At 30.4% G+C, this 13,774-nt stretch overlaps 2 protein-coding genes across 2 annotated transcripts; one reads left to right on the top strand and one right to left on the bottom strand.

The window, feature by feature from the left end:
* Positions 1-5,798: 5,798 nt before the first annotated feature.
* On the bottom strand, positions 5,799-6,728 carry LOC121220011 (putative uncharacterized protein DDB_G0271982). Its single transcript, XM_041099041.1, has one exon. The coding sequence runs from the start codon at positions 6,667-6,669 to the stop codon at positions 6,088-6,090; it is 582 nt and encodes a 193-aa protein (XP_040954975.1). The 5' UTR covers positions 6,670-6,728; the 3' UTR covers positions 5,799-6,087.
* Positions 6,729-11,456: 4,728 nt separating this feature from the next.
* LOC107932841 (NDR1/HIN1-like protein 6) lies at positions 11,457-12,259 on the top strand. The gene is made up of 2 exons (XM_041100091.1): positions 11,457-11,604; positions 11,688-12,259. The coding sequence occupies exons 1-2, from the start codon at positions 11,457-11,459 to the stop codon at positions 12,257-12,259; spliced, it is 720 nt and encodes a 239-aa protein (XP_040956025.1).
* The last annotated feature ends 1,515 nt before the right edge of the window (positions 12,260-13,774 follow it).

Genomic DNA, 13,774 nt, shown 5'->3' with positions numbered 1-13,774 from the left:
ATGTGAAATTCTTTTATGTGCCATTGAATCTGAAAACGGCAATGGCTGCGCTCGTCGGTCAAACTTTCTCGACGACATATCCTCAACGCTATATATAAAGGTTAAATTCCGTTTTTAGTCCCTAATTTTTACAGAATTTAAGATTTAGTTCTTATACATTAAAAGTTAAGAAAATTTTAAAAAAAATCTTTCATTTCTTTTCGATTTTAAAAATCTCAGTCTAATCATTAACATCATTAGCAGCTCATGTCAAAATTTATCAATTTGGTATGTTTATTTTTTTTGTTAATCATATGCCACATCATATGCGGACAACTTCATCGACATCCTAAATTAGCAAATTTTAAAAAAAATGATGATAACAATAATAATGAGAGGACTAAAAATTTTTAAATCGAAAAAAGTAGAATGAATTAGTTTTTAAAATTTTAAGTTTAATGACTAAATTTCAATTTTTATCACAGTACAAGGACCTACAACATTTGGACCTTATTTATTAGTGTATGTGTTTTTTACACAATTTTCACAATTCGAGTTGAGGTTTGTCTCTCGATTTCGTGGAAAGTCCAAGTGCCTGAAGAAGCCACTTGGGGCATAGGTTTATAAAGCGTGAGCATGCCTCTCCTCTAGTAACTTATAGCCTATAGTTTGGGTTCAAGCATCAAACCCTACCATAGGTAAATGATCACCATTTCCTTTGGTAGGTGATCGTACACCACGCAAGGACCTTTTTGACGAGGCGCTCTTACTTTATGAACTTGGGTCTCTTCAAGCATTCAAATTCTCTGTAGAGTTGAAGAAACAAAACTCTAACTAAACCTGAGACAATATTGAACTATTAAGAATTCCACCGATTTTTAACAAATGATATTTCAAAGAAATTTTCAAAAAAGAAATAAAATTGAGCACCCCTTAACAAAATTTATTACATCTTGCAATCATTACATGTCTGACATTATTAAACATTATTAAGCACATGAAACTTTACACTTTTTACATTTGGAGGGAAAAGAAAAAAAGTGTGCTTGTCCATACATGCCAAAAACATGTGTTTAATCGGATGAGAGTATTCCACTGTCTCAAAATTCAAGCCATCCTTATCCAAATTAATACCAACTGATTTTTTACATAAAATAGACATAAAACATATTTTAATTACCCAAAAAAATAACATTTTATATATATATTTGGATATATTATTTCCTAAAAATAGGTTGGATGAACCCATCTATATGCATAGCAACCTGGGCTTCAAAGTCCATTGGGTTATTCGTTGGGTTTGACTCGAGGTCCAATCCAAGATGGGGGTTGAACAAATAAAAATGGAATATATCTATCGAGCCCATCTTATGGTGGACCAAAAAGTCCTCAATTTGGTGAATTTATCTTTTTTCAAATGCTCATACTGGACATATTTTCGGTCAAATTCTACTATTAGTCCTTGTATTATGTCAAAGTTATAAATTTGGTCTAATTTAAGCGATGTTAGTTATTGTACTTTTCAAAATTTGAAATTTTAACCTTGAACCAAACGGTAGAAATTAAATTTGTTAGATAAAATTCTACTATTGATTTCATAAACCATGGATTTAGTCCCTATTTCCCAATTTTATCATTTTTAGTTCTCATACTTTTCGAATTTTTGAAATTTCAATCCTATCTCAAACAATAGTTATTAAATCCAAAATTTAACTCTTATGAAATTGGATAACAAATAAAAAAAATTGGATAAATCCAAGTCCAATTTCATGAGAGTTAAATTTTGGATTACAAAATCCATTTTAAAATTTGGAATTTTCAAAATCCAAGATTGTTTAAAATAACTTGAGAACTGTTTTGTTCTCTCTTATTTCATACTTCCTTCAGAACCCAAACAATAATGAATTAATCTTACTTATAATATGTCATCAACGAAACTCAAGGTTTTTAGAATTTGATCAATAGGCAAACAGATCAGACCACTGGTTCTCGATTCGATCAATCTAATCGGTTTGATTGAATAAATTATTAAAAATATTTAAAGCATATAAAATCGATTCAACCAATTCGATCATCAGTTCGACCGATTCACGAGTCAACCAATTTGATTCCTTATTCCCAACTAGTAACCTGACCAATTCTTGATCCAATTAATCTGACAGGTTGGTCCAGTCCGGTTCTGAAAACAATAATGAAGCTTTATGCATTTAATTTAATATAGTATAAATATTTAAAATTTTCATTTATACCATAATTTCCACAATTTTAATTTTAAACCCTTGACTTTTAAGTCATACCTAAGTAAGTCCACTTATACCTAGTGCAATCGGCCTAACTAGCTAGTCTGGTCCAGTTTTCAAAATTGAATTGGTGCTCAAACTGATTAGGCTTTTGGTTTGTTGGTCCAATCGGTTTGAATAATTCAACAAGTTCAATTGGTTTGACTAGTACAATTGGTTCGACCAGTTCATTCAGTTCTATTAAAAAATTATTAAAAATTCATAAAAATTATAAAAAATTAAAATAAATGGTACTTCAACCGCCTAATCAACCGGTCCATTTTGATTCCCAAGTCAATTGATCTAATGCCTTTCTCCAAACCAGTACCTTAACTGATTCCCGGTCCAACCGACTAGTCTAGTTTGGTTCGAACAACAATGTTCAAAAAAAAATCATTCAAAATAATTAAATTAAAAAAATGTTTTTAAGACTTAAAATTAGTTGAAATTCAAATCGAAATTTGATTTATCCAAACAATGAATTTGGATTAATTCAAAATCTTAAATTTCAAATATTTTAATTTCCAAACAAAGAATATGGAAATAATAAATGTATAAATCACAAATTTCAAAGTTAAAATTTTGAAATCAAAATCAAAATTTCCGTTCCCAAACGCTACCTAAATGATTTATCAACTTAATAACTTAACATAAAGTGATTTTTTAAATGATCTTATGGATGATTATGGTATTAATTTAACTGTTTAATTCACATTATAAATTTATAAATGAAGCTAGAGCATGTATTATGATTGTTGTGAAAAAAATCTAGAAATGCAATATTATCATTGAACCGAATCGCAATTATCGGTTTCAAAAGTTAAAAACCGAATACACCCCTACATACAAAACATTTTTAACAATCCGATGATTTAAATGAAAAGTTTTGAATAACGCAATGATTATTTTATAACTTTTTAAAGTTAAACAACCAGAACATAAACTCACTAATAAATTAGTGATTTTGGGTATAGTTTACTCGAGTTATGTATATATTTCACGCTATAACAATGGTACGAATATTAATTTATTGTAGGTTGGGTTGTCATGTCTATCATCTACCTTTTTGGTGAGAAATGAAGATTGAGCAACTCTTTTTTCTTTTTGTTGTTTGTTGATTTTCTCTTTGTTCAATCTTCTTTTGTTGCCGAAAGTTGATGTTTCGTTGTGTTTGAAATGATTTGGTTTCGTTTATAGCCACCAATTTTGGCTAATTAAACCTAACATGTCCACAACATTTAACAAGTTTTTGCCATAACCAGAATTGCCTTCATTGCTCAAACTTACCAATATTGCTTTCACACAATGCTTAATTACTTCATCTTCTACTTTGATATATTTAGCTTCTTCTTTTTCTTATACTCACATTAGCTAGTCTATAAATTTATGCTGCCAACAATCTTCAACTCTTAGTCAATCACATACATTAAATCCTAAATTTAAGCATGGCGGAGGGACTCAAATTAAAATGTCCATAATATTTTACTATATACAAAAAAAATTAGGGTTATATCACAATTTGATCTTTGAACTATATATATATTTTCATTTTGGTACCCAAACTATCATTTTTGCCTCAATTTACCAATGTCCAATGAGAATATGTCATATGTCATATTCCTTCTCACGGTAAATTGAGATGAAAAATAATAGTTTTAATGCATAAAAAATTTAGATACCAAAGTGAGAAAATAAATATAGTTCAAAGTTTAAATCGCAACATTTTGCAATATTTGATTTGATAGAACTTATAATACATTTGTAAGCTGCTCAAGATACATTACATGTGTGTGTAGATACAGATATATGAGAAAGGATGAAAATACATTTTACCAAAAGTGATGACTAGTCTATTGTTTACCATATTCTTTAGTTGCTTTTAAACTCAGTAAAAAGAACATTATATGAAGAAGACTCCCCTAATATCCCAACTTACATCAGAACTCTTTCTCAAGGTCTTTGGCCCTCAACTTTACAAATAAGTTTATTAGCCATTTGCTATTATGTATTGTAAAGGTATTAATTTGCCATGATCAATTTGTTAACTTAGGATGGGTTTGGATGGGCGATTGGGTGCGGTATGGTGTGTTTAATTTATTTTCTGTCTCACCGCCACCGCTATTTCTACACTAATCGCAATTAAACGCACCGCCCATTCAAACCCACCCTTAATCCTCCCCAACAGCCCACTTCGGAACGGTAATGAGATAGGACAGAGACGGATTTCTTTCCTCGCCTCAATATATAGGGGCATAGGCAAGAAAGTAGCTAGAGCCGCAGGGGACTTGGTCTTCAAAATGATAAATCTCTTAGTTGTTTGGAAATTTGTTAAATATAAATTAATATAATGATGAAATTATAATTTGATTATTTTTAAAATTTATAATTCATTCTTATCTCTAAAGTAATTTTTTAATTTCGGTCTGATCGTATGTATATTTGAATTTAATAGTATTTAATAAATTTAATTGATTGCCCATGAGATAATACATCCTTGAAGCTCACCATCAAATGGACCGTTTCCTTGCATTGTGAGCCCTAACACTATTAGCCAATAATAGTGCTTCAAAACAAAGTTAATTGGGTACCAAATTAAGCACAAAATTAAGGGGAAAAAATTATGTATTTCTTGCTTATATCATTGATTAAGTTTTGGAATTCCAACATTTACTTGGATTTGAGTTGGCATAACATAAACTCCAAATCCAAGGTGAAGCAAAGGGATGGCTAGAATTCATGTAAAGTATTAGGTCAAAGTTTGATTTTAATCCCTCAATTATACTCAAATTTTGATTCCTTTACTTTTATAATATCATCAGTTTGTCTAAACAGTTAATACTGTTAACTATATTGATTAAAATGACAACATTTTTTTCTTAAAAAACTTTCATTTTGTTAGCACAGTAAGTTAGAAAGACTATTTCGGGTTTAAAGTTAATTATTTGGATTTATTAGCAATATTATAAAATTAAAAATCCGAATTATAAAAGTAAAATTACTAAAATCACTAACATATGTTAAGTCGAAAAAAAGAACGTTAGGGGAACTTTGCCCTCATTTAGGAATTCGAGCATAATGTAACTACCAAATATCAAGCGAGGGCTAAAACCGTAATGATAAAGAGCTCAATGCTCTTTAAACAAAGTTTAGAGTTCAAGTCTTATGAATATAAAAAATAACGTTGAGAAAACATTTTCCCCGTTTAGGAATTCGAGCCCAATGTTGCTACCAGATATCGAGGGACTAAAACCATAATGACAAGGAGCTCAATAGAAATTCGAGCCCAATGTAACTACCAAATATCGAGGGACTAAAACCATAGTGACAAGGTTAAAAGAACTTTTATCTTGGGTTAGAAATTCAATCCTAATGTCACTACTAAATATTGAGGACTAAAACCATAATAATAAAGAACTTAATGCCCTTTCAGCTAGGTTTAGACTTTAGCGTTCAGAAAAGAACAACGTTGGGAACTTTTTCCTCGTTTGAGAATTCTGAGTCTAATGTAACTATTGGATATCGAAGGACTAAAACCATAAATAAACCAAAATATTTATATGTAATTTTTTTAAAATTTTTGGATTAGTTTCCCATGGTTGATTTCCAAAGCATTTTCATAAAGAGAGATGGAAAACCCCCATTACACAAAAGAAAAAAGAAAGGGCAAAAACAAAAGAACAATGACACAGTGCTTTATATCCTGGTTTTCTGAACTAACCCTACTTTAGGACACACTATCCCTACACTATAAGGGAACCTATCTCTCTCTGTACGGCCAAACTCCATTGATGGGTACTCAAAAAAGATCATCATCAAAAAACACATCAGCTCAGGTCCAGTCCTCCAGTTCCAGTGGACCCCACCCTAAAACTATTGTCAGCCATTGATCATTTCCCAACTCCCCTTCATCACAACCGTCCATTTCCTCTTCCCTTGCTACGAAATCACCACTGTTGTTGTTGTTGTTGTTGTTGATGGTGGTGGTGGTGGTGTTATTATCATCGTCGAAACCCATCTCCGTTACCCCTATCTCTTTTTCGGGTAACTTCCCGGCGTGTACGACGAACTCGATACCGGCCATCACGGTGGAGGATGAGTCAGACATGGAAGCCCCACAGCTCTCGCTCTTGACGTCGCTGACGGAGAACGGCGGTGGAGACAAATAAAGCGGCGGAGAAGATGATGAAGATGATGATGACGGCGACGGCAAAGTTACCATCGGCGGTGAAGTGTTGGGAGAAGAGCTTGTCGTTGTTGCTGTTATCTCTTTGTAAAGCTCTTGCATTATCTCTTCTAGTTTCCCTTCGTCGTTTGAAAACTCGCTTTCGTCGTCGGATTCCGTCAACAGGGCGTTTAACTTACCGGCAGATTCGCCTGAAAATCCATACTCCGGCGATCCTAGCATTAACATTAACTTTTCTTCTCTCTTTTTTTTTTTTTTGGTTTTGTTTGAGAGTTGAGGAGGATATAGAGAGTAACGCGCGTTATAAAGAGGGAGGGAAGGGTGACACGTTGGCAAAAGGGAGTGGTGATGCCACGTAGGATGGTTGGTGTAAGAAAAGTGACGTGGCGTTCAAGGGGCAAAATGGGAGTGACGAAAATAAAGACAAAAGATTTGTCAAAGTAGTCAGTTTTTTGGAAGCAGTGGAAGAAAAAGGAAGATTTTATTTGAAATAAATAAATTATATAAAAAACAATTGTTTAGTACGGTAGAATTAAAAGATATACTATTTTTTATTTAAATTGGAAGTATATATAATAAAGGGTAAATTTCACCTAGGTCACTAAACTATTACATTGTGTTTACTTAACTTCAAAAAATTACAAAATAGTTATTGAATTATTTGAAAGTTTTTATTTAATTCACTAGTCTATTAAGTTTTTTTCTTAAAATCTGGCTAACAAGCTCAACGATTTGACTATCAGTACGGTAGATCAGTACCCAATAGTAGAAGAACATACATTAAATCTTAGCCCATCTTATGATTAATGTTGGAGATCGAAGAAAAAAACTGTTCAAATTTTGGCTCATAAATTCGAATGATATCCAAATTCGATTCATAAAAAAAATGGACTGTAGAAGAAAAGAGAAATGAGAGCTTTCAATTGTTGCAAACAGTGCGAATAGAGAAAGGCATACAATAGCAATTTTAACAGCCTAGTGATTTAAATGAAAATATTTGAATAGTTCAGTGATCATTCTATAATTTTTTAAAGTTGAATAACTAAAATATAAATTTAATAAAAATAAATTTATTTATTAATAATTTAAAAATGAAAAAACTAAACAAAACCGAAGAGTTTTGTCATTATTTAAAGGAATCAACTTCAGGCAAAAGGGCTGTTTGGTGTTGGGTAAAAGACAGAGATTGCCTCGAGGAACTCAAATGTTTAATTTTACGATATTACCCCTCTTATTTTAAGTAACTGACTAATGTTTTTGTCTTTAGCATAATTTCATAACTTGCTTTGCAAAAAATAATTTTTTAATTTGTTAATATTTTACTAACATTAAAAAATCAATTGAAATAACACTATTAAATATTATTAAATGGTTTATTTAAAAATTGGTATTTTAGCTATTTATATGTAAGAATTAGAAAATGTATACATTCACTAAAAAATTTAATTTTCAACCTTTACATATTGTGTATTTTTCTTTTAATTTTATTTTTTTCATAACTCTTTCACCTAAAAAATTAAAAATAGATTGTTAGTTAAATTTAATTGAAAATATAAAAAAATAGAAACACCTATAATTTCAAGATAATAATTTTCATCTTTTCTCATTCTTTTAAAATTAACCCTCAATGTCATAATGAAAAGTAAAATTGCAAAAAACTAAGAAAATATCAAATTACACAATGTATAAATGTTGATGGTTAATTTTTGTTAGAACCATTACTAAATTGACATAATTTATAAATTTTGAGGGTTAAAACTGTTATTATGTCAGTTTTAAAAGTTATCACTGTAAGCTCGCTGGTGACCAAAAAAGACAATTGAGCTGTTGGGTAACTATTTTGTAACTTTTCATAGTTAGATGATTAAAAAATAAATTTACTAATAACTAGGTGTCCATTTTATATTTTTCATAAATGGGTGACTATTAATATAGTTTACCCATTTAAAATTTGATAATTTAGCAATTTATATGTAACAATTACAAAGTTTAATAGCTTAATAATTTATATAAATAACAAAATAGAAAAAAAAAAAGCAACAACTTTTTTTATTTTTCACAAACTACAAGATAAATTTCATATATAGAGAGAATAAAGGGAAATTCATATAGAGGGATTAACAACACTCCATCATGAGCAAATCAAATGATTTTCAGTTACTTTTTAAATATTCATTTTGAAGATCAAAACTTTCAAATACAAAATATATTTCAATCAACTCTATAATAATCCCATTTGTATGCTTAGATTTTGGCCGTGATAATCGTTGTAAGCTTACAATAGAATTTATATCATGAATTTTCGTCAAAATAAAAAAGTAAAAATTATGTTAAAAAAATAAAGAAAGCGATAATCAAATCAATAAAATTAAATGCATGTATTATTACTTTTATGCATATTTTATTTTATATTCTTTCACGTGGTTTATTATAAAATTCATAAATCTAGTAAGTTCAATTAATTAACAAATTATCAAATTAAATTAATTAATTTTGTCACGGTTTACTAAATTTAAGTAATCAATTTATAAGTTTACGATATTTTAAATTCATAATAGAATATTTAATCTGGGAACTTAATAGTTTATTGAAATCATATCTTTAATTCTACTCATTGAAGATTATTTTCATTTAATAAAATATGATTACTAGATTTCTTCACGTGAAATTTAGCCATTTTATTCATATAATATTTTAATTAAGATCGTTTAATTCATTTAATAAATGATAATTAATAGGTTTCTTATATGAAATAGCTATAATTTTATTTTAAAAATTAGACGATATGTTATCATAGATAATTGATTTAATAAAGAGCTTACTCCATCTTATCATAGATAATTGATTTAATAAAGAGCTTACTCCATCACTATAAATATTGTCGTTATAAGTGAAAATTTGAAATTTATTATATAAAGTTTAAATTAAATTAATAACAAATTTAGCTCTCGATTTTTTCACCAAGTCCTGCAATGTTATTTACTCATATTATTTAATGATCCCATCTGTTTTCTGCTGCTGGGGGAAGGGGGATTGTTCATAAACAGGAAGCTGAAAGCTCTAATTTTCATGGCGAAAATGCAATTACAATCAACACCCCAATATTTTATTTGCGTTTCAATGAAACCCCATCATGATCCACTGAATTTTACAGAGCTTTTTGGTTTTCATCTTCAATACCTCTCTAAAAATGACTACCTTTAGAAGAAAGAAATTTTTCTTCAATTAAAATTGCAGGCAGGGCCTTGTTGAAGCAAGCTCCTTGTAAGTTTTTGGTAGCTGGGATTTGCAGAAACCCTGCAAATTAACTTACCAATCAGACAGACATTTTTACATGAAAATGAGAAAGTGGTCCCAATATATATACTTCGTTTAGTGGTTTAATTCTTTTCCATTTCCATGATAATTGACAGGTTTCAGGAACCTAACCTCATTGTTAGAGCTTATCATAAGCATTGGCCCCAAGAATGAATTAAAAGCTTCTTCTTCTTCTTTTTTTCAATTTCGAAATCAAGCAAGTTAGTCTCTCTCAAATAAATCGAAATAATTTAATCTCTCACAATTTTAAAAGTGAGTAATTAAGAGTAATTAATTACGGTATTAATAATTTTCATCATTTGTACATAATTTTGATCGGTAATAACAAATTTAGTTGTTGATGTTTACATATTTTGTTAATTTAGTCTTGATTCTAAAAAAGCAAACAAATTTAGCCTTAACATTTACATATTTTAAAAAATTGCGGGCTTAATTTATTAAGCATGATCAAATTAATAGAATGTGTAATTTATGAGAACTAAACTTGTTATTATACCAATCAAGTATATATAAATTTGACAAAAAAAAACATTAATACCATGATTAATTGTCCTTAGTCGCTTACCGAAATTGAGAAAGATTTTGATAATTTTAAGTTTTCAAAGTAAGCTTCACTAACCACTAAAATAACTGGAACACATTTCACCATAAATGAAACCTAATTATGACAGAAGAGTCTCAACCCTCTAAAATTTTGAAAAGTTGACATTAATCTCTCCAAAATTTTTAAAAATTCTCACATGCAAACACTTAATTTTCTTAAAGGCTTTAATTAGCCTCAAGGTATTATTTTAGTTAAATTAAGTGATGGAAGCCTGGAATTAACTTAGAATTTGCAGAAAATGAATTGCCTAGTTAATAGTAAAAATTAAAAACATAAGCAATCACCAAATGCATGCCTTTGAGCAGAAAATTGGTAAGAGATGGCAGAAAATGATGAAGCATGTGAAAGACCAGTTCCAACGTCCCATAAATGGTTATAATCTCATATTGGGCGGGGGGCATTTTTTTATGTGTTTAAAAATATGGGTAAACCACTCCTAAAATTACTTAATTATTAATATATTTACATTTTGATCATTCTATTTTTAAAAAATTAAAAATAATTATTAAATTATTCGAAAATTTTTATTCAAGTTATTGAATTGTTAAATTTTTTTAAAGTCCGACTAACAAGCTCTACTTGATTCGACAATTGGTATAGTAGATTAATATTATTAACACGCAAAAGAACATACATTAAATTGGGATTGATTTGACACTCAATGTCAGAAATAAAAGAAGAAAGTTTTTGAATTTTAGTTCATAGATTTGTAGCATTCAAAATTGTTTTATTAAAAAAGCCTAAATTATAGAAAAAAAGAGAAAATGAAGTTTTCCATTAATATAGATAGTACAAACAAAGAAGGCCATACAATAGTAATTTTAACAGTCCAATGACTTAAATGAAAACTTCGAATACTTTAATAACTATTTTGTATAAAATTAAGTAACTAAAGTATAAATTTACTAGTAATTTAGTGACTTTAGTAGAATTTATCCTAAATTATTTTAAAATTTGGCGAGGCGGCACCATCTTCTTTGGGTGAACTGTACCTTTCCTTTCTCTTCAATTCCTTTCTTTGAAATTCACTCTCTCCTATACAAATTTCCACCCTTCACCCTTCCCTTTTTTCACTCACTCTTTCCTCTTCACAATGTCAGACAAAGTACCGTCGTCCAGCCCCACCGTCGCAGCTGCCGCCAAAGGCGGCACCGATGAACCACCACCCTCCACAACAGCCCCAGCAAACGGCGGCGCCAAAAAAACCCACCTTTACAACCCCACGTCACGCCCAACTTACCGTCCACAACCCCATCACGTAACCGTCCGCGGCGGAACTACTGTTGCTGGACCACCCTCAAAATACTCATACTCATTCTTTTAGCCGCCATAACCGGCACCGTCCTTTACGTACTTTACCGCCCTCACCGCCCTTCTTTCACCCTCGCTTCATTCCGCATCCACCGCCTGAACCTAACTACCAGTGCGGACTCTGCCTCTTCCCACCTCTCGACCCTTTTCAACTTAACCATTTCTTCCAAAAACCCGAACGCTTACCTCTCTTTCTCTTACGACCCTTTCACCGTCTCGTGCGTATCGAGCGACGGCGACGTGTTTTTAGGCAATGGAACGTTGCCGGCTTTCTTCAGTGGCAGCAAAATCGAGACTACTTTCAGGGGAGTCGCGGTGGCGACGTCGAGCGACGTAGACGCCGAGACGATGAATGGGTTGAGACCGGAGCTGAAGAAGAAAAAGGGGTTCTTGTTGAAAGTTGAAATGGATACCCGAGTGATGGTGAAAATGGGTAGCTTGAAGAGCAAGAAAGTGGGGATTAGGGTTACTTGCGATGGAATTAAAGGGATTGTACCAGAAGGAAAGTCGCCGGCGGTGGCTAACGTTTTTGGAGCTAAGTGTGAGGTTGATCTAAGGATCAAAATATGGAGATGGGCCTTTTAGAGTTTTATCTCAAAAACTTAGGACTTAAGCGCCTGAATCAGAATTGTTTAAGGATGGAATTAATAATAAATGGAAATTTGATCTAATATTAGGAATTAAATTATATTTAGTCTCTCAAGTTAAAAAAAATTATAAATTAGTGTCTTTTACTTAGATTAAAAAGTAAATTTGTACATTTGTTGAAAAAATCATTAATTTTTACAACTAAAAACTTATTCATATACATCAGAATGAAGTACATGTGGCGCATCAAGTGTAACCGGTTGATTATTATATTAATCACGTTAGTTTTTAACTATAGAAATAGATGAAATTTTTAATAAAAAATTCAATTTACTTTTTAATCTAATGCTTATAAATCAATTTACTTATATTTTTTAAGTAAAAGAAACAAAATACGATTTAACTATAAATACATCACCTTCTATTTGTAAAATAAGGGTTTTTCTTGACTTTGTTTTTCTAAATCTAATACTTCAAGATTTAATATATAATTTGGTATTTGTATTTCACACCATTTTTAATGTGGTATCTGTATTATTTTTTTAGTCAAATTTAATATTCGTATTTGAAAAAAGTTATGTATTTTGGTACACAAAGGTAATGGTGTGAATTTTTTTTTGTTTAATTCGAGTTTTAGAGTTGATGGAAATATATAATTAACTTATAATATCAGCAATTAGCTTTCCTCAAATCAACTCTAAAACTTGAATTAAATCACATCCATCAAATTGTATTCGACAAATTAAATGTAAGATTAAATAAATTCACAATTAACACTAAATTTATTCTATTAATAAAAGCATGAATAATTCAAACTCAATTAAATTAGCAATTAACTTTCATCAAATCAACCCTAAATTTTGAATTAAACATTAAAAAGTTAACATTCGTTACCTTTGAGTACCAAAGTATACAACTTTTTTGTCAAATATAAGTATTAAACTGAATAAAAAAACAACATAGGTACCAAATTAAATATATATATATTAAACTTGAATACCAAATGATATATTGAGTCAATACTGTTGTTATCTAATTAATTAAATAATAACTTTACCTATTAAAAATAAGAGGTGTTTACGACTCAACTACCTATTTTGTTTTGAATCGGATTTAGTTTTATATTTTTTAACCACGAGCCATTTAGGTGGATCTAAGCGAGGTAAACTCGTATTTGAGTTTAGGTCTATAAATTTAATTTGTATTTGGTTACAGGCAATTCTTAATTATTAGTAAATTTAAACTGTTACCATAGTTGCCGATTAAATCTAGCTCGATTAGTATGTGTATTGTTGCCAATGCAGGAGTATATAGGTTCAAGTAGAGGTGCTCATAGGCCGGGCTGGGCCCTAAAAATTTTGGCCCGCATCCTAGGCCCAAGCTTGGCCCGGCCCGAAATATGGGTCTAAAATTTTGTCCATGCCTGACCCGAGAAAAAATTCCTAAGCCCGAGCCTGGCTCGGCTAGGCCCATTTTTTAATAAACACCAAAAATTTATTTTAAAAATAAAAA

The sequence above is a fragment of the Gossypium hirsutum genome, chromosome D08, assembly GCF_007990345.1.
Source record: "Gossypium hirsutum isolate 1008001.06 chromosome D08, Gossypium_hirsutum_v2.1, whole genome shotgun sequence".
Lineage (NCBI taxonomy): Eukaryota > Viridiplantae > Streptophyta > Magnoliopsida > Malvales > Malvaceae > Gossypium > Gossypium hirsutum.
The sequence above is the reverse complement of the archived record's forward strand: the minus strand, read 5'-3'. Positions and strand labels throughout refer to the sequence as shown.